The 21,742-nt window shown below is 42.6% G+C and overlaps 2 protein-coding genes across 3 annotated transcripts in view; one reads left to right on the top strand and one right to left on the bottom strand.

Moving 5' to 3' along the window:
* Positions 1-4,155, bottom strand: part of acox3 (acyl-CoA oxidase 3, pristanoyl) — a 32,231-nt gene extending 28,076 nt beyond the window's left edge. The window contains exons 1-8 of one of the 2 annotated variants that reach the window (XM_021577711.2): positions 3,980-4,155; positions 3,316-3,469; positions 2,909-3,142; positions 2,174-2,248; positions 1,732-1,821; positions 1,145-1,288; positions 879-967; positions 364-460 (exon numbers count right to left, since the gene is read on the bottom strand). In XM_021577711.2, the coding sequence (XP_021433386.1) occupies positions 364-460; positions 879-967; positions 1,145-1,288; positions 1,732-1,821; positions 2,174-2,248; positions 2,909-3,142; positions 3,316-3,469; positions 3,980-4,014 (918 nt within the window). In that variant the 5' untranslated portion in view covers positions 4,015-4,155. Of the gene's footprint in view, positions 1-363; positions 461-878; positions 968-1,144; positions 1,289-1,731; positions 1,822-2,173; positions 2,249-2,908; positions 3,143-3,315; positions 3,470-3,837 lie in introns of both variants that reach the window. The other variant, XM_021577712.2, reaches the window with a different exon arrangement.
* A 91-nt stretch (positions 4,156-4,246) lies between these two features.
* Positions 4,247-21,564, top strand: LOC110500379 (sentrin-specific protease 3). The gene is made up of 11 exons (XM_021577713.2): positions 4,247-4,441; positions 5,216-5,974; positions 6,253-6,411; positions 7,053-7,164; positions 8,068-8,215; positions 16,367-16,414; positions 18,114-18,191; positions 18,455-18,592; positions 19,934-20,017; positions 20,147-20,197; positions 20,484-21,564. The coding sequence occupies exons 2-11, from the start codon at positions 5,254-5,256 to the stop codon at positions 20,592-20,594; spliced, it is 1,650 nt and encodes a 549-aa protein (XP_021433388.2). The 5' UTR covers positions 4,247-4,441; positions 5,216-5,253; the 3' UTR covers positions 20,595-21,564.
* Positions 21,565-21,742: the final 178 nt, after the last annotated feature.

Genomic DNA, 21,742 nt, shown 5'->3' with positions numbered 1-21,742 from the left:
ACCCATCCATGTTTGTTTGGAACAAAAACAGATTAAATAGTCTTACTGTGAGATCAGGCGTGGCTGTCTGAAGACTACGAACCAGAATGTTTGTATATACGTTTTCATTTGACATCCCATCACTGCCACGACTGAGTAGAGTCTGGCCAAGTTATTTAGAAGGTTGGAGTTGGAATCCAGGCTAGAACTTTACAACGCCAAACTATTTTTCTCTGAGCCAGAGAAGAACAGAATATATATATATATTTGATCATAGTCATACTCGTAGTTTGTTGTAAAAAATGCGATTTCTACTTCCTTTCTTATATATTTTTTCCCAGAGAGGAACAAAAGCTATTAATGTGTGTGTGTGTGTTTCCTCACCTTAAAAGGTGTGACGTAGTGTCCTTCAGGGGTGACATCACCGGTCTTATTCAGCATATTCTCCCGAGGGATTCGGACATTGTGAAACACCGCAAACCTGGTACGGGAAACAAAAGGCACAGACTATTGTGCAGGTCTATCTTAGGAATACATTTCAAATCATAGTTAGTGTGGTGATGTATAGAGTACAGCCCAGTTCTAAGCACGGGTACTGTAGAAATCCTGCACACCCTGGAAGAGAATATGAAAACATTCATTAAAAAGAACATTCTCATGGTTGAAACTTCTGTTCCATAGGACATTGTGGAAGTTCTAGAGTAATTTAAAAGTAGGATTCAACTGCCCTCTGGTGGTCTTGCGAAGTGTCCCCACCAAAGTTCACAATGAATATTACTCTCTCTTTAGTAATATTATTTACTGGTGCTCATTTTGACTGAATGCCATAGAATGCAGTGGTGTGATGAGGAGAAATGCATCGTTTAAATTGGCAATAAAACATATGGTATTGAACTTACCCATTGTCCAGTCCGTTCTGGCCGAGCTTCTTGCCCATATCTCCAACAATTACTCCTGGCATCGCCAGCAGAGTCTTGGGATCCCTGACCTGTCAAACACATTCTTTTAGGTTACAATATCACAGTTTCACCAGCAAAGATAGTAGAAGCATGTTTTAGTTTTAAAATGTAAGATTTGTTTTTGGAAAATCATAAAGGATTGCTAACTCTGAGGACACAAAGTAGTACATGTATGCAAAAGGTTCATTTAAATAAGCTCCCTGTACCTGAACTATGAAGGAGTGCAGGCCGTGACAGGCTCCGTCGGGGGTGTAGAGCTGGGCGAACACCACAGCGTGTGTAGCCGTCTTCCCCAGGTTCCCCACCCAGAACTTGGCCGCCTCAAAATCAGGGGAATGGATCACAAACTCCTGAAAGGGAGAGTTCACTTGAGTATAGTGTATTCTTAGTACAGACTAACGATCATATATATATATATATATATATATATATATATATATACACACATACACATATATATACATATACATATACATACATATACATATACATATATATATATATATATATACATACATATACATATACATATATATACATATATGTATATGTATATGTATATATATATATATACATATACATATATATATATATATATATATATATATATAGGTTTATTTGATTGTGTATACATACACAGCTAAAAGCTGAATTGCAAGATACAAACAAAAGGCATTAAAATAAAAAAGGAGACTGACACATTCAAAATCTACAGATGAAATAATTCAATATTCTGTATAGAATACGGTTCTAATGGAGTCAGAGGCCTTGCGGTGAACTGTGTCCCACCCACCTGTGTGCTGGGATCATACTTGGCTGTGGTCCTCATAGCTCTGGTATTGCTGCCATGGCTCAGCTCTGTCAATGCAAAGCATCCAAACGTCTGTGGACAGTCAAACAACAACAGGTACAGTATAGGACATTGTATTTCAACAGCTTTGTGTGACTGGGATACATGTTTTTTGAAATAGAGAAATTGTCTGTTGTATAATTAAAAAATGCTATTAAATAACCATTTGTGTAAGAAGTAGTATTTTAGTTACAGCATTCTAGTGAGAGTCTATGCATAGCTAGCAGCATAGAGGTCAAAGAGCATATTTACATAACACACTGAAAGGCAATAACCTGCCACTATAAAGAACAATGAAATCACTTTTAAGATGTGTTTACATTGAATCCAATACATTTGAAAGGGAGATATCAATTCATGTGAATGCTGATGATTGTTTGTTTACCATCATGTCTTCTGTATCCTGCACAAACTGGCTGTGTCTCTGGGATCCGGAGTTGGCCACAGTCGCACCAAACATCTGAAACAGAGCATGAATGTGATTATACTGTAACCTCTCATATCATTACTCTTGAGAAGATACATGCATAATGTCATACTGTACAGAGGTTCAACAACATGCATATGACTAAAGGTCAAGGCTTAGAGGCAATAGATAGACTTGTATGGGAGGTCAAAGTGAGCGGGTTAACTCACTTTCATAGTCCCCAAATCCAGTACAAATTCAGTATTATATTATATACAGCCATTAATGCATGGAACTCCACTCCATATTGCTCAAATGAACAGCAAACCTGTTTTTTTTAAAACAGGTAAAGCAGCACCTCACGGCGCAACGTCTCTCCCAATTTGACCTAGATAGTTTGTGTGTATTGATATGTAGGCTACGTGTGCCTTAAAAAAAATGATGTAGTTCTGTCCTTGAGCTGTTCTTGACATAATACAGAACATTAATAGACATTTTTCATGTTTTGTGTGGACCCCAAGAAGAGTAGCTGCTGCTTTTGCAGCAGCTAATGGGGGATCCTAATAAAACACCAAAACTTAGGGTCGTAACTACTGACAACCCTCACCCCTTTGTTGAGGGAGAACTTAACCCCCTGTGACCAGATGTACATGTCCAGACAGTTCTTGAGCACTATCTATCTAACTCTCTCTCCCTCCATCCATCTAAACTCACCCCTTTGTTGAGGAAGTACTTGGCGCCCAATGACCAATCGTACATGCCCAGACAGTCATTGAGCACTACCGTCCTCCACGGGTTCGCCATGATGTCATCGCGTGTCAAGAAGTCATACCGGAACAGCTGTTTACACCGTCTGAAAGTGACCTCACGCATCCTCTCCGTTGACATGTCCTCGCCGGACTGCCGGGCGAAGATAGGGTCATTCTCCAACATCCGGAACACGTGTTGCTGTGGAATTGTGGGAGAAAATATTATAAAGTGACTTGTGTAAGATATTCCTCTAAGAATAGGTCGAACAGTCAGTTTCCTTTGTCAGATTTTCTTTACATAGCCCAGAGCTTTCTATTTGCAAATAGAAGGCTCTGACATGGCCTACCCTTAATGCTCATTACAAAGCCTACCTTAAATGCTAGCATGTCCTCTCCCTCAAGGAACATGACCATCTCTTTCCAGTTGAAGGATGCTTTCTTCCTGTATATGTCCAGAGGTCCACTAGGGAAGTCAGGCAGACCCATCTCCATCTTGTCACTCCGGTCGTACTTAGCCTTGGTGTAGCTGTGGACACTCATTATATTATGTAAGGCACTTTAATAAAAATAACAAGATGCTTAGCTAGCTGGATAACATTATTAAGAACCTGCAGAGAGAGAGAGAGCACGCAATGGCAGTGGAGGACACGTGTTGTGTAGTTCAAAAGTCCCTTCCAGACAATCAGCTATGTAGAGCAAGGGTCAATTTCTGACAAAACCATGCATGACATCACGTAGACTTGCACTACCAGCAAATAGCTGTCACCCTCATAATATTAATTGTCACAATCACCTAGACTACATCAACGTGTCATTTTGTTGACACCAACAGGCAAATAAACAAAAAACTTTCATAATAGACCAAACACAGCTCTGTTCTGCATGAGAACTCACCGCGTGTCATAATTTCACGGCTTCCACTGCGTATAATGTCTATTTTCTATTATGCAGCACATCCATAGCTTATATAACAAATTTTTTTCTAACTTCGTGAGAAGCAAAATCTTAGAAAATGCCGAAAATGTGCTACTCTTACCTGCACCTTACCCTGCACCGCTTAAGATAGGTCATAAATGACGCGATGCAGTGCGACGGGTTTGCGACCGTGTGTTGTCAGTCGAGAGGGTTTTTAGCATAAATTCGCCTTGCCTCACTGTTTCTTTCTTTGCACCTCTTATAGACTATCAAACATTTATTTCAATAGTTGTATTTGAACGGGAAATGAAAATAAAAATCATTTAAAAAAATAAAATCTATTACTGCCATCCCTTTCTGTTAAAAGCGATGTTATTTTCTTGAAACCGGAAGTCCGGAAAGCGATCAATGTTAGCTGGGGGGGAGTGGTGGTGACGATTTCTTTACTACATCAGTGTCTGCTTCATTGAATGAGGTTTAACAGAAAAGTCGCGTCTGTTTTGGTCCCAAAAATTATTTTAAACACTACGCAAACGTTTAACTGTATTAAAGAAGTACATTTGCACTAAACTGCAGTTTAACGGTGAGTGCGGGGTTGCATTTTACTTGAGACAAAAACGATAGGCGACCGGCAGTTTATGTTGCTATTTAGCTCATGTTAGCTTGCGAAGTAGCTAGCTAGCTATATCCTTGCTAAGTAGCTAGCATCGTTTTTCGCTTAATTGGTTACTAATGCATTGCTTATACAATGTGCATGCCAAACTGTAAAATAGTTTTGATAGTTTAAATTTAGTTAAACGTCGGTCCTGTCGAAGCAAGCTGAACATGTTTCACCGCTATCCCATTAACGTTAGCTAGTTATCAGCTGCTAACGTTAGCTGCAAACGACAGCTATCAACTGCATAGTTAACTAGCAACCTTGCCAGCGCCTGAGAGCAACATTGAATACATTATGACATATCATTCACTTTTCTGCATCGTCAATAATTATCTTTTGTTTCCAGTTCAAAGGTTTCTTATATAAAGTGCAGCCTGCTAGCTCGCAGCTGAATGTTACAATTAATGACTACCAAAATGAAAGGCGTTCGCAAGGCACAGGATGTAAATGCATCAATGCACGCTATGTTGAAATTTAGAAGCGTTGAGCTGCTTACAAGAATTGGGCTAACCGGAAAGTAATGTACTAGTTTTATGACCTAATGAGTTGCAGAAACAAATGTGGTTACAGTCATGCTTGCAGAATTCTATGCACTTGCTTTGCATGTTGTATATTTGCTTATTATTGTAGTGTCCTACCTACTGAAAAACATTGGATGTGACATTTGTTTCTAATTTCTCCACCTTACTCATTCCCCAGGCGACGAGCTGGCGCAGGTCGTGGGGTGCCCGTGGACCATGAGGGACAGTGGTAGCAGCCTAGCACAGAACTGTTGGCAGGGGCAGCTGGGCCTAGCTGTGGGCCAGGAGGACAGTGGGGATGGAGGTGGTGGTATAGCAATCTCCGGGGGTCACCTGGAGATGGACCCCACCTCAACCCACCAGATTCCCAGCCCCATGCCCCTAAAGCTGGGCCAGAATGAAAGGGTAGCCTGGGAGGCCGAGGAGATGGAGGGGGAAAATGATGAGGAAGATTTTGAAGATGAGGGCTGGGATGATGATGATGAGGAGGAAGGACAGACGGCTGAAGAGGAAGGAGAGGAGGCTGAGGTCGTATGGGAGGTCCCACACATGGTCCCCACCACATCCCTACAAGAGCAGAATCATCATCATCATCATCACCAGCTGCAATCACCACTGGATGATCATGACAACGACCAGGCCGAACCTGAAGCCAGGGACTTTCCCAGTGTCCCTATCCAGTCCAGGCTCAACGGGCTCAGGCAGCGCAGGCTGAGGCGCTGGAGGAAGCTCCACTCTCATGAAGGTCTACGGCTCCGTCTCACCCAGCATTGGAAGACCTGGCGTCACCGGGCACAGTGGGTGGGCACCCTGGGGCACAGGAGGGCGAGGAGTTGGCGTCAGTATAGTTTGTATTCCAACCGCCAGAGGAGGGGAGTGGACCCGGGTCTGAGCAGCCCACTGTCAGATGACGAGCGGCTCGATGGGTCTGAAAGAGGTGAGATGATCCCATGGAAGGTGTATCTGACAAACTGAAGACTCAGTGTTCTAAAGGGCTGTTGATGTGATCAAAAAAACTGAGAGGGTACACTCAAGTCCCTATTTTTTTGCTGGAAAACAGAATTCTTATGTAATATACCCACTGTTGGCAAAATTGGAACGCTTGTGTTGGCACTGGGCTAATATGTTTCAATGACTGACTATGCATCTCATTATATAAACTATACTATAATGATCTCACAATATTCACTTACTAGACCTTTGTCGTCCCTGCAGACAACCGGTTGAATGGTTACTCAGGAGACTACCAGTCCAGTCAGATGGGTGGTCTGGTGGAGAGTGGAAGAAAGGAACCAGAGGCCTCATCGTACTCCATCGTCAGAGAGAAACCTGTGGAGGTCACTCTCACTGAGGAACACATGAGATGTGTGCATGGTAAACTGAAACATACCATTTTGCTTCGGAAAATGACCTTTTCTAGTTTAAATTATGTAATTAAGTAACTCAGGGATTTCCTGCTATTGAAATAATTGGGCAGGGGGCCTCCCGAGTGGTGTAAGGCAGTGCTAGAGGCGTTTGATCTCGGGCTGTCACAACCGTCCTTGATCGGGAGACTCGTAGGGCGGCTCACAATTGGCCCAACGTTGTTAGAGTAGGGTTTGGCCGGGGGGGGGGCTTTACATGGCTCATCGTGCTTTAGCGACTCCTTGTTCTGGGCGCCTTCGCCTCCCGAGCCCGTTGGGAAGTTGCAGCGATGCGACGAGATTGAAATTGCTACATTGTATAGAATTGACCTCAATGGGTCTAATGATTAACTTAGCCTTAAGATGCTTTTGGGAAACGGGGCCCAGTTCAAGTAAGAAATTAAGCTTGTTCCTTTCTCAAATCATTGTACTGGGGTATGAAGTAGTTGAGGTAAGATGTACATGTTGGTATGGTTTAGCTTTACACATCTGCTACCAACAGGATATGAATATAGGACTGACCTTTGCTGCTCAAGGTCACAGAATCCTCTACAGTCAGTGTGATTCCATATTACTCTCCCAACATTCTGTATTGTTTTCCCGTTGTCTCAGGGATCCTAGATGACTCCCTCCAGAAGTACGGCAGTCTGATCCCCATCCACGCTGACGACGTGGTGGAGAAATTAAAAGACATCTTCAACGACAACTTCTCTCAGCCTCACAGGTCTGAGAAGAGTGTACACACACACACACACACACACACACACACACATAGTATACACGTTCACACACACAGGCAGATGTGCGAACACGCACAGACATGCAAAGCAATACACGCTCAGGTGCACATTCTCACACAGTGCCCACACATACAGTACAAACACAGATGAATCATAATGTCTTGTAGAGAGCAACACCAACACAGCCTAATATTTATACAATCTGATATCCCTGATGTCTGCCTAATGTGAGGTTCCTTTTAAATGTTGGCCATAAAAAGCCTGGTGCTCTTTGCCAAGGCCAGGTGGAATGTAAACCAAGTCCATCTGTCCTGGAGAGTAGTTCCTTCTAGCTTCTACGCAGCACTCTAATTTCAGACATAGAATTAGAATCATTCTAATTCTATGAATTTTAGACCGCCAAATGAGTTGTTTTTAACACTCCCAACACAATCTGCCGGAGTGAATTGGAGCAAAGGGAATGGAAACCACCCACATGATGAAACCACCCACATGTTATTAGTATCACCCAGGTTCTGAGTATGTTCATGGAAATTAGTCTTTGTTATGACAAGACACAAATGTTACAAATTGAAGATCGTGATGTAAACCATCTGTGATGGAACCCCCTGTTCATCACCAGGGCTTGGGAACCAAAGGGAAGAAAACTGGTATGGACAAGTTGGACTCTCCAATAAGAAACGCTTGTTTTCGCTATGTTGTGCACTAATGAATATGACCCGGCTGTTGCCCCGTGTAAAGTTTTAATGAGAAACAAATGTTTATGGTTCAAGTAATCCTTGACTAATAGTTCCATCTGATATTTCCCAAAAAGACAAGGTTGTATAATGCAGAAAAGCTTTTGTAAAAGTTCCATAAAGCTCATCTCATGTTTCTATTTCCAACAGGAAACTAGTGGTCCAACACCTAATCCAGTCCTACCAGAGGTCGTCCGGCACGGCCATGGTGCGAGGGTTCCGTGTCAACTACAAGCGTCATGTCCTCACCATGGATGACTTAAGCACGTTGTATGGACAGAATTGGCTCAATGACCAAGTGGGTGGGACCCTTTACTAACACTTTTGTAGTTTGTCAAATGAACGTCTATGTAAGCGTGTATTTTTTTATGGGCTTGTGATGTTACAATTGTACATCTTTATATACCATGTCAGCCTTGTTTTTAACTCCATTCATATGACTCCCCTCACTCATATAGGCGCAGTGTATTCTAGAAATTACCTAAATATTTTTTAATCAGCACTTTCAGTGAGCGATGAACTCGAGTGGGACCAACTGATAAACAAACCTGAAAGTGTTTTTTTTTTTTATATATACATTAAGTTGACTGTGCCTTTAAACAGCTTGGAAAATTCTAGAAAATAATGTCATGGCTTTAGAAGCTTCTGATAAGCTAATTGACATCATTTGAGTCAATTGGAGGTGTACCTGTGGATGTATTTCAAGGCCTACCTTCAAACTCGATGCCTCTTTGCTTGACATCCATGGGAAAATCAAAAGAAATCAGCCAAGACCTCAGAAAATAAGTTGTGGACCTCCACAATTCTGGTTCATCCTTGGAAGCAATTTACAAACTCCTGAAGGTACCATGTTTATCTGTACAAACAATAGTATGCAAGTATAAACACCATGGGACCAGGCAGCCGTCATACCGCTCAAGAAGGAGACACATTCTGTCTCCTAGAGATGAACGTACTTTGGTGCGAAAAGTGCAAATCAATCCCAAAACAGCAGCAAAGGACCTTGTGAAGATGCTGGAGGAAACGGGTACAAAAGTATCTATATCCACAGTAGAATGGGTCCTATATAGACATAACGTCAAATGCTGCTCAGCCACTGCTCCAAAACCGCCATAAAAAGCCAGACTACGGTTTGAAACTGCACATGGGGACATGGACTGTGTGTGTATGTACAGTGCCTTGCGAAAGTATTCGCCCCCCTTGAACTTTGCAACCTTTTGCCACATTTCAGGCTTCAAACATAAAGATATAAAACTGTATTTTTTTGTGACGAAATCAACAACAAGTGGGACACAATCATGAAGTGGAACGACATTTATTGGATATTTCAAACTTTTTTAACAAATCAAAAACTGAAAAATTGGGCGTGCAAAATTATTCAGCCCCTTTACTTTCAGTGCAGCAAACTCTCTCCAGAAGTTCAGTGAGGATCTCTGAATGATCCAATGTTGACCTAAATGACTAATGATGATAAATACAATCCACCTGTGTGTAATCAAGTCTCCGTATAAATGCACCTGCACTGTGATAGTCTCAGAGGTCCGTCAAAAGCGCAGAGAGTATCATGAAGAACAAGGAACACACCAGGCAGGTCCGAGATACTGTTGTGAAGAAGTTTAAAGCCGGATTTGGATACAAAAGATTTTCCAAGCTTTAAACATCCCAAGGAGCACTGTGCAAGCGATAATATTGAAATGGAAGGAGTATCAGACCACTGCAAATCTACCAAGACCTGGCCGTCCCTCTAAACTTTCAGCTCATACAAGGAGAAGACTGATCAGAGATGCAGCCAAGAGGCCCATGATCACTCTGGATGAACTGCAGAGATCTACAGCTGAGGTGGGAGACTCTGTCCATAGGACAACAATCAGTCGTATATTGCACAAATCTGGCCTTTATGGAAGAGTGGCAAGAAGAAAGCCATTTCTTAAAGATATCCATAAAAAGTGTCGTTTAAAGTTTGCCACAAGCCACCTGGGAGACACACCAAACATGTGGAAGAAGGTGCTCTGGTCAGATGAAACCAAAATTGAACTTTTTGGCAACAATGCAAAACGTTATGTTTGGCGTAAAAGCAACACAGCTGAACACACCATCCCCACTGTCAAACATGGTGGTGGCAGCATCATGGTTTGGGCCTGCTTTTCTTCAGCAGGGACAGGGAAGATGGTTAAAATTGATGGGAAGATGGATGGAGCCAAATACAGGACCATTCTGGAAGAAAACCTGATGGAGTCTGCAAAAGACCTGAGACTGGGACGGAGATTTGTCTTCCAACAAGACAATGATCCAAAACATAAAGCAAAATCTACAATGGAATGGATCAAAAATAAACATATCCAGGTGTTAGAATGGCCAAGTCAAAGTCCAGACCTGAATCCAATCGAGAATCTGTGGAAAGAACTGAACTGCTGTTCACAAATGCTCTCCATCCAACCTCACTGAGCTCGAGCTGTTTTGCAAGGAGGAATGGGAAAAAATTTCAGTCTCTCGATGTGCAAAACTGATAGACATACCCCAAGCGACTTACAGCTGTAATCGCAGCAAAAGGTTGCGCTACAAAGTATTAACTTAAGGGGGCTGAATAATTTTGCACGCCCAATTTTTTAGTTTTTGATTTGTTAAAAAAGTTTGAAATATCCAATAAATGTCGTTCCACTTCATGATTGTGTCCCACTTGTTGTTGATTCTTCACAAAAAAATACAGTTTTATATCTTTATGTTTGAAGCCTGAAATGTGGCAAAAGGTCGCAAAGTTCAAGGGGGCCGAATACTTTCGCAAGGCACTGTATGTGGGTGCGGCAGGTAGCCTAGTGGTTAGAGCATTGGACTAGTAACCAAAAGGTTGCAAGATCGAATCCCCAAACTGACCAGGTAAAATTTTGTCGTTCTGCCCCTGAACAAGGCACTGTTCCTAGGCTGTCATTGAAGATAAAAATTAGTTCTTAACTGACTTGCCTGGATAAATAAAGGTAACATAATTAAACTGACTTGAAAATGGCTGTCACGCAATGATCAACAGCCAACTTGACAGAGCTTTGAGAATTTAAAGAATAATTGGCAAATATCGGACAATCCAGGTGTGCGAAGCACTTAGACTTACACAGAGACTCACAGCTGCAATCGCTGCCAAAGGTAACTCGTAACATGTATCGATTAACTCAGGTGGTCCCTAATCAAATATTTGTTTTATTTTCTATAAATAAAAAATACTATTCTTCCACTTTGACACTGGAGTATTTTATGTAGATTACAAAAAGTTAAATCCATTTGAATCCCAGTTTGTAGCAACAAAAGGTTGAGGTATGATTACTTTCTGAAGGCACTGTAAAATGCCTGTGCCAAAGCCTGCCACCTATCCTCCAATGAAGGTGTTTCTATATGTGCCTAGATGTCCTTTTTATCTACTGTACTTTTTTCCGTTTATGCATGCATGTATATAGATGTAATGTATTATAGATGACGCCGAAGGAAATACTGTACCATGTTTGACCATTTTGTAATCTGTATTATGTATAGTCAATTATTGTATTATTGTGGAGCCACACTAATACATTTTTCACATGCTGTAAGGTCACATACATGCTAGGGTCTAGGATTCTAACTTGATATTTGCTCATGTAAAATGGTGGCGGAGAAGAAGGCAGAGGTTTTATGTGCCCCATCCGATTGTTTTTGCATTTGCTTTGTTTGTAACTTATTTCTTTACTTTGTACACAATATTGCCGCTACTGTCTCTTATAAACGAAAATAACTTCTGGACATCAGGACTGCGATTACTCACCACGGACGTGCATAATCCTTTTTTTCCTTTTAAAGAGTCTGACGAGCCCGACGTGAACGATATACTGCTTTCTCGGGAATAGGCCCAGATTTGCGTGAAGTGGAGGCAGAGATAACGGGGCCGGAAGGCGGGCTGCCTTCTGAGAATTTGTGGGTGATTGAATACACCCCCAATTCCTTCCATTCTGCTAGCAAACGTGCAATCTTTGGACAATAAAATAGATGATATACGCTGAAGATGAAACTACCAACGGGACGTTCAAAACTGTAATATATTATGCTTCACGGAGTCATGGCTGAACGACGACACTCAACATACAGCTGGCTGGTTATATGTTGCAGCGTCGTCTGGTAAGACAAGGCAGCGAACTATGTATTTTTTGTAACTAACAGCTAGTGCACGATATCTAAGGAAGTCTCGAGCTATTGCTCGCCTGAGGTAGAGTATCCCATACGTTTTAGACCACACCATCTACCTAGAGAGTTCTAATCTGTATTTTTCATAGCTGGTTACATACCACAGTCAGAGGCTGGCACTAAGACAGCACTGAATGAGATGTATTACGCCATAAGAAAACGCTCACGCAGAGTTGGCACTCCAAGTAGCCAGGGACTTTAATGCAGGGAAACTTAAATCCGTTTTACCAAATTTCTACCAGCATTTTAAATGTGCAACCAGAGGGGGAAAAAACTATGGACCACCTTTACTCCACACACAGAGACACGTACAAAGCTCTCCCTCGCCCTCCATTTTGGAAAATCTGACCATAATTCTATCCTCTTGATTCTTACTTACAAGCAAAAATGAAAGCAGGCAGCACCAGTGACTAGAACAAAGGTGGTCAGATGAAGCAGATGCTAATCTACAGGACTGTTTGGTTAGCACAGACTGGGATATGTTCTGGGATTCCTCCAATGGCATTGAATACGCCACATCAGTCACTGCCTTTATCAATAAGTGCATCGATGACATCATCCCCACAGTGACCGTACGTACATACCCCAACCAGAAGCCGTGGATTTCAGGCAACATCCACACTGAGCTACAGGCTAGAGCTGCCGCTTTCAAGGAGCGGAACTCTAACCCGGAAGCTTATAAGAAATCCCACTATGCCCTCCGACGAACCTTCAAACAGGCAAGCGTCAATACAGGACTAAGATCAAATTGTTCTACACCAGCTCCGATCCTCGTCGGATGTGGCAGGGCTTGCAAACCATAAGACTACAAAGGGAAGCACAGCCGAGAGCTACCCAGTGACACGAGCCTACCAGACGAACTAAACTACTTCTATGCTCGCTTTGAGGCAAATAACACTGAAACATGCATGAGAGCGTCAACCGTTCCAGAAGACTGTGTGATCACGCTCTCCGCAGCTGATGTAAGACCTTTAACCAGGTCAACAGTCACAAGGACGCAGGACCAGACGGATTACAAGGATGTGTACTGCGAGCATGAGCTGACCAACTGGCAAGTGTCTTCACTGACATTTTCAACCTCTCCCTGTCTGAGTCTGTAATACCAACATGTTTTAAGCAGACCACCATAATGCCTGTGCCCAAGAACACAAAGGTAACCTGCCTAAATGACTACCGACCCGTAGCACTCACGTCTGTAGCCATGAAGTGCTTTGAAAGGCTGGTCATGGCTCACATCAACACCATTATCCCAGGAACCCTAGACCCACTCCAATTTGCATACCGCCCCAACAGATCCACAGATGATGCAATCTCTATTGCACTCCACACAGCTGTTCCTTTTGTCAAGGTAGGAAAAGAGCAATGTGAGAATGCTATTCAGTGACTACAGCTCAGCGTTCAACACCATAGTACCCTCAAAGCTCATCACCAAGCTAAGGATCCTGGGACTAAACACCTCCCTCTGCAACTGGATCCTGGACTTCCTGACAGGCTGCCCCCAGGTGGTAAGGGGGCCCCTTGGGTGTGTACTCAGTTTCCTCCTGTACTCCCTGCTCACCAAGGACTGCGTGGCCAAGCACGACTCCAACACCATCATTAAGTTTGCTGATGACACAACATTGGTAGGCCTGATCGACAACGACGAGACAGGCTATTGGGAGTTGGTCAGAGACCTGGCCGTGTGGTGCCAGGACAACAACTTCTCCCTCAACGTGATCAAGACAAAAGAGATGATTGTGGACTACAGGAAAAAGAGGATAGAGCATGCCCCTATTCTCATCGACGGGGCTGCAGTGGAGCAGGTTCCTTGGTGTCCACATCACCAACAAACTAGCATGGTCCACCAGGACAGTTGTGAAGAGAGCACGGCGAAGCCTATGCCCCCTCAGGAGACAAGATTTGGCATGGGTCCTCAGATCCTCAAAAGTTCTACAGGTGCACTATGGAGAGCATGTGGTTGCATCACTGTCTGGTATGGCAACTGCTCGGCCTCCGACCGAAGGGCACTATAGAGGGTAGTATGAATGGCCCAGTACATCTCTGGGGCCAAGCTTCCTGCCATCCAGGTCCTCTATACCAGGCAGTGTCAGAGGAAGGCCCTAAAAATTGTCAAGGACTCCAGCCACCCAAGTCATAGACTGTTCTCTCTGCTACCGCACTGCAAGCGGTACCGGAGCGCCTAGTCTAGGTCCAAGAGACTTCTAAACAGCTTCTACCACCAAGCCATAAGACTGCTGAACACCTAATCAAATGGCTACCCAGACTATTTGCATTGCCCCCCTGCCCCTCTTTTACACCGCTCTCTGTTATCATCTATGCATAGTCACTTTAATAACTCTACCCCCATGTACATTTTACTTCAACTAACCGGTACCACCCTGTACAGTCGTGGGCAAAAGTTTTGAGAATGACACAAATATGAATTTCCACAAAGTCTACTGCCTCAGTGTCTAGATATTTTTGTCAATGTTACTATGGAATACCGAAGTATAATTACAAGCATGTCATAAGTGTCAAAGTTACATGAAGTTGATGCGAAGAGTCAATATTTGCCGTGTTGACCCTTCTTTTTCAAGACCTCTGCAATCCATCCTGGCATGCTGTCAATTAACTTCTGGGCCACATCCTGACTGATGGCAGCCCATTCTTGAATAATCAATGCTTGGAGGTTGTCAGAATTTGTGTGTTTTTGTTTGCCTCTTGAGGATTGGCCACAAGTTCTCAATGGGATTAAGGTCTGGGGAGTTTCCTGGCCAATGGACCCAAAATATCGATGTTTTGTTCCCCGAGCCACTTCTCACTTTTGCCTTATGGCAAGGTGCCACATTATCCTCAAATAGGCATTGTTCGTCAAACTGTTCCTGGATTGTTGGTAGAAGTTGCTCTCGGAGGATGTGTTTGTACCATTCTTTATTCGTGGCTGTGTTCTTTGGCAAAATTGTGAGTGAGCCCACTCCCTTGGCTGAAAAGCAACCCCACACATTAATGGTCTCGGGATGCTTTACTGTTGGCATGACACAGGACTGATGGTAGCGCTCACCTTGTCTTCTCCGGACAAGCTTTTTTCCTGATGCCCCAAACAATCGAAAAGGGAATTCATCAGAGGAAATTAGTTTACCCCAGTACTCAGCAGTCTAATCCCTGTACCTTCTGCAGAATATCAGTCTGTCCCTGATGGTTTTCCTGGAGAGAAGTGGCTTCTTTGCTGCCCTTCTTGACACCAGGCCATCCTCCAAAAGTATTCGCCTCACTGTGCGTGCAGATCCACTCACACCTGCCTGCTGCCATTCCTGAGCAAGCTCTGTACTGGTGGTGCCCCGATCCCGCCGCTGAATCAACTTTAGGAGAGATGGTCCTGACGCTTGCTGGACTTTCTTGGGCGCCCTGAAGCCTTCTTCACAACAATTGAACCGCTCTCCTTGAAGTTCTTGATGATCCGATAAATGGTTGATTTAGGTGCAATCTTACTGGCAGCAATATCCTTGCCTGTGAAGCACTTTTTGTGCAAAGCAATGATGACGGCACGTATTTCCTTGCGGAAACCATGGTTGACAGAGGAAGAACAATGATTCCAAGCACCACCCTTCTTTTGAAGCTTCCAGTCTTATTCGAACTCAATCAGCATGACAGAGTGATCTCCAGCCTTGTCCTCGTCAACACTCACACCTGTGTTAACGAGAGAATCACTGACATGATGTCAGCTGGTCCTTTTGTGGCAGGGCTGAAATGCAGTGGAAATGTTTTTTGGGGGATTCAGTTGATTCAGACTTTGCAATTAATTGCTATTCATCTGATCACTCTTCATAACATTCTGGAGTGTATGCAAATTGCCATCATACAAACGGAGGCAGCAGACTTTGAAAATGTATATTTGTGTCATTCTCAACTTTTAGCCACAACTGTATATAGTCTCGCTAATGTTATTTTACTGCTGCTCTAATTACTTTTATTTCTTATTCTGATCTGTATTTTTTTTAAACTGCATTGTTGGTTAGGGGCTCTTAAGTAAGCGTTTCACTGTAAGGTGAATACACCTGTTGTATTCGGCGCATGTGACTAAGATTTGATTTGTAACCAGAATTTCTGCATACATTTAGCATTTTCTGCATTGAAATATTGCATGACCTATGCAAAATTGTATTTGTGGGTATGTCTAGTTAAGATTGAGCCCTGTATGCAAATATCTGTTACTTTTGAACAGATTAAAAGCAGGGCATTGTGCATTGTTTATTCAATGTCTCTTCTTTAGGTCATGAACATGTATGGTGACCTTGTGATGGACTCGGTGTCCGAGAAGGTAGGAATCATTTTAAATGTATAATACAACATACTTCCACGATATACTACTTCAACAGCATCCATAATATTTGTCCTGAATACAGTACAGTGGCAAGAAAAAGTATGAACCCTTTGGAATTACCTGTATTTCTGCAGAAATGTCTCATAACTTGATCTGATCTTCATCTAAGTCACAACAATAGACAGTCTGCTTAAACTAATAACACAAACAATTATGTTTTCATGTCTTTATTGAACACCGTGTAAACATTCAAAGTGAAGGGTGGTATGTGAACCCTTAGATTTAATAACTGGTTCACCCTCCTTTGGCAGCAGTAACCTCAACCAAATGTTTTCTGTAGTTGCCGATCAGACCTGCACAACGGTCATGAGGAATTTTGGACCATTCCTCTGAACAAAACTGTTCCAGTTCAGCAATTGTCTTGGGATGTCTGTTGAGAACTGCCCTCTTGAGGTCATGCCACAGCATCTCAATCGGGTTGAGGTCAGGACTCTGACTGGGCCACTCCAGAAGGCATATTTTCTTCTGTTGAAGCCATTCTGTTGTAGATTTACTTCTGTGTTTTGGGTCGTTGTCCTTTTGCATCACTCAACTTCTGTTGAGCTTCAATTGGCAGATAGCCTAACATTCCCCTGCAAAATGTCTTGATAAACTTGGGAATTCATTTTTCCGTCAACGATAGCAAGCTGTCCAGGCCCCGATGCAGCAAAGCAGCCCCAAACCATGACGCTCCCTCCACCATGCTTTATAGTTGGGATGGGTTTTTGATGTTGGTGTGCTATGCCTTTTTTTCTCCACACAGTGTTGTGTGTTCCTTCCAAACAACTCAACTGTAGTTTCATCTGTCCACAGAATATTTTGCCAGTTGCGCTGTGGAACATCCAGGTGCTCTTTTACGAACTTCAGACGTGCAGCAATGGTTTTTTTGGACAGCAGTGGCTTCTTCCGTGGTGTCCTCCCATGAAAACCATTATTGTTTTTAATGTTTTACATATCGTAGACTCGTCAGAGATGTTGGCATGTTCCAGATATTTCTGTAAGTCTTTAGCTGACACTAGGATTCTACTTAACCTCATTGAGCATTCTGCGCTGTTGCAGTCATCTTTGCAGAACGGCCACTCCTAGGGAGAGTAGCAACAGTGCTGAACTTTCTCAATTTATTGACCATTTGCCTTAACCTTGATGTTTGAGATACTTTTGTAACCCTTTCCAGCTTTATGCAAGTCAACAAGTGGTAATCTTAGGTCTTCTGAGATCTTTTGATCAAAACATGGTTCACATCTGGCAATGCTTCTTGTGATTAGCAAACTCAAATTTTGTAAGGTTATTTTTATAGGGCAGGGCAGCTCTAACCAACATCTCCAATCTCGTCTCATTGATTGAACTCCAGGTTAGCTGACTCCTGGCTCCAATTAGCTTTTGGAGAAGTCATTAGCCTAGGGGTTCACATACTTTTTCTAACCTACACTGTGAATGTTTTAATTTATGTATTCAATATACAAATATTCAATTTATGTTGTTAGTTTAAGCACACTGTGTTTGTCTATTGTTGTGACTTAGATGATCAAATGTTATGACCAATTTATGCAGAATTCCAGGTAATTCCAAAGGGTTCACATACTTTTTCTTGCCACTGTATATTCAGTGAAGGAGAACATCTGTAGCATCTGATGTCGTTTTTTTCCTTCTCTCTCAGGTTCACTTCTTCAACAGTTTCTTCTACGACAAGTTGAGGACGAAAGGCTACGATGGAGTCAAACGATGGACAAAGAATGTAAGCGACCATAAAGATATTTGTTATCTAATAGTTTTTTTTGTTGCGTTGTCCTCAATATACCCGCTTTGCATTATCCTTTCTCAATCAAGCAATCATGTTGTCAGTTTATTTGCATTCTGACTAAATATGCAACAAATTGTGAACCAATAGACATTTGTGCACCTGTCACAAATACAATGCAGGGTTAAAATCTCTTACGCATAGAGACCCGGGCCTTAAACCACCAATGCCTGAACATGTTCCTACCTCTTCCCTCCCAGGTGGACATCTTCAAGAAGGATCTCCTCCTGATCCCTATCCACCTGGAGGTCCACTGGTCCCTGGTCAGCGTAGACATCCCCCGTAGGGCAATCACCTACTTCGACTCCCAACGCACTCTCAACCGACGCTGCCCAAAGGTGAGACATGCATATTTAACCTTAATTTAACCTGGTAGTCCAGTTACGGTCAGAACACCTCTTTCCCAAGTGAGACCTGACCATGGGTCACACAGAGAAATTTTGCTTGCTAAAATCTGAGTGAATGTTCTCTTTTGTGCAATACCTTTTTTCTTCTCTGACAAAAAATCTCTGTAAAAATAAATAAATAAATAAATACATTTTAAAAAATTCAATTTAAAAAAAGAAACGTCCCTTTTTCAGGACCCTGTCTTTCAAAGATAATTTGTAAAAATCTAAACTTCACAGATCTTCATTGTAAAGGGTTTAAACACGGTTTCCCATGCTTGTTCAAAGGCTGGACTGAGGGCTTATAGGCCTGTTGTAAGGCAGGTCCTCACTAGACATCACCGGCAAGAACGTTGCCTATGGGCACACACCGTCGCTGGACCAGACAGGACTGGCAAAAAGTGCTCTTCACTGACGTCGCAGTTTTCTCACCGGGGGTGATGGTCTGATTCGCATTTATCGTCGACCGAATTAGCGTTACACCGAGGCCTGTACTCTGGAGCAGGATCGATTTGGAGGTGGAGGGTCCGTCATGGTCTGGGGCGGTGTGTCACAGCATCATTGGACTGAGCTTGTTGTCATTGCAGTCAATGTCAACCCTGTGCGTTACAAGGAAGACATCCTCCTCCCTCATGTGGTACCCTTCCTGACATGACCCTCCAGCATGACAATGCCACCACGCACATAACGAGCAATATGGTTGATTTCCTGCAAGACAGGAATGTCAGTGTTCTGCCATGGCCGGCAAAGAGCCCGGATCTCAATCCCATTGAACACGTCTGGGACCTGTTGGATCGGAGGGTGAGGGCTAGGTCCACCGAAATGTTCGGGAAATTGCAGGTGCCTTGGTGGAGGAGTGGGGTAACATCTCACAGCAAGAATTGGCAAATCTGCTGCTGTCCATAAGGAGGAGATGCACTGCAGTACTTAATGCAGCTGGTGGCCACACCAGATACTGACTGTTACTTTTGATTTTGAACCCCCTATGTTCAGGGACACATTATTCCATTTCTGTTAGTCACATGTCTGTGGAACTTGTTCAGTTTGTCTGTTGTTGAATCTTGTTTTATTCATATAAGTATTTACACATGTTAAGTTTGCTGAAAATAAATGCAATTGACAGTGAGGACGTTTATTTTTTTGCTGAGTTTATTTAGGATGTTGTGGCATCTTGATTTCTATTTGTTACAGCACCTGATTTGTTTCACCTTGTTCAGAGTGGTCTGTTTGGGTGTTTATTTGGTCGTCTTTGAAATTAAGCGAAATTCGCTCTTTTGTTTTCCACCTCCTCAGCATATTGCAAAGTATCTGCAGGCGGAGGCTGTCAAGAAAGACCAGAGAGATTTCCTTACAGGGTGGAAAGGCTATTTCAAAATGGTGAGTCGGTTTGTCTTCAGTTCTGATTCGTAGTGTAACAACAATTGCTTTACATGAATGAACAACAGATTTTGTTTGTTTGACATTGTTGATGGTGTTTTCTGAGTGCATTTACTGTTTGTGTTTCAGAATGTGGGCCGTCAGAACAATGACAGTGACTGTGGGGCGTTTGTTCTTCAGGTAGGTCCACGTCCTTATTTAAAATCAGAGAGCCATGGTCCATAGCTGTTCTTGTACTACACACTTGTGTGCTGAATTCTAAATCAAGCCAAGTCCCTACTCCCAAGACCTTGTCACTCGTTTAGATTTAGGATTGGATAGCTTTAATATTGTAACTGCTTAACATTGCCTTCTGAATAGGGATGTAGAGCAATTTGGTGCTAGAGGGCCTGGATGTTGCTTTCGGGGCCTTTGTGTCTAACACTAGAGGTAAGCATGATTTCTAACCTGTCGGTGTTCCTTCCAGTACTGCAAGACTCTAGCCCTGGGTCAGCCGTTCAGCTTCGGCCAGCAGGACATGCCCAAACTGAGGAGACTCATGTACAAAGAACTCTGTCACTGCAAGCTCTCGCTGTGACACCACGCCCTTTGAGGATTTTTAACAATGAAGTGGGGGATTCTGAGGAAGCGAGGGATGGTTATAATGACCTATTCTAAACTAGCTAGTGACTGAAAGAAAGGAAACAACTTTTCAAAGGAAACATTTTTTTCCTCTTGACGACATTGATATCCAGAGACTTTACAACTACAAGTGGACCTTTTATCTTTTCGACCCCCGTTATCTGTCCCCTCTTTTTTTTTTTTTTTTTTCCTTCTCCCATGACCCTAGTTTTTAATTTTGATGTTTGTTACCTTGTGATTGACAGAGGCCAAGTCTTCGATTATATCCCAAAAGGCACAGTATTTCCATATGTAGTGCACTACTTTTGATCATGGGCCCTGGACAAATGCAGTACACTATATAGGTAATAGGGTTCTATTTCGGATGCAAACCAAGTCTACTATACTCTGGTGGTGAAATGGACTTATCACCTTACTGGTGCAGGAACCCCCCAAGCGGACAAGAGAGAATAACAACCAATCTTCACTTATTTTCTGTTTAAAAAAAATCTTTGTCAGTAAAAAACATGTTGCTATGCTTATTGTACATTGCGTTTTTTGGAGGGCAGTGATGTTTTTTATTTTGATTTAAAATAAAAACAAGATCTTACAATGTCCTGTTGGAGTCATTGGTTGGACCATGTTGGCTATAAACAACCGTGATTCCCAAATGGCATTCTATGCCTTTTATAGTACACTACTTTGACCATAAGATTCTGGTCAAAAATAGTGCACTATATAAGGAATGGGGTGACATTTGGCACGCATTTATGGTATTACATTTTCCCCTCTAACTAAAAGAGACATTGTTGATGGGTATGTTTTGTTTTTATATTGTTTTTCGAGCAGACGTTTGATGGAACATAATTGATTGTTTTTATACCTTTTTTTAAAAAGCATTTATGGTTTATGGTCAGAATAAACAAGTACATGGCAAGGAACAGAAATGAAAGTTGAATTTCTTTCATGCTTTGTATAATGTATTTATTAGCTAGTGTGAATAGAGGAAGAGGATGATTTCTCTAGTACTGTGGTGTGGCATCTAGATGTTCTGGGTTGTGTGCGTGCGGGTTTGTTTGGCTGTCTGGGTGATCCTATCTAAAAAGACAAAGCTATTCATGCATA

This window comes from Oncorhynchus mykiss, chromosome 21 (assembly GCF_013265735.2).
Source record: "Oncorhynchus mykiss isolate Arlee chromosome 21, USDA_OmykA_1.1, whole genome shotgun sequence".
In the NCBI taxonomy this organism is placed as follows: domain Eukaryota; kingdom Metazoa; phylum Chordata; class Actinopteri; order Salmoniformes; family Salmonidae; genus Oncorhynchus; species Oncorhynchus mykiss.
The sequence above is the reverse complement of the archived record's forward strand: the minus strand, read 5'-3'. Positions and strand labels throughout refer to the sequence as shown.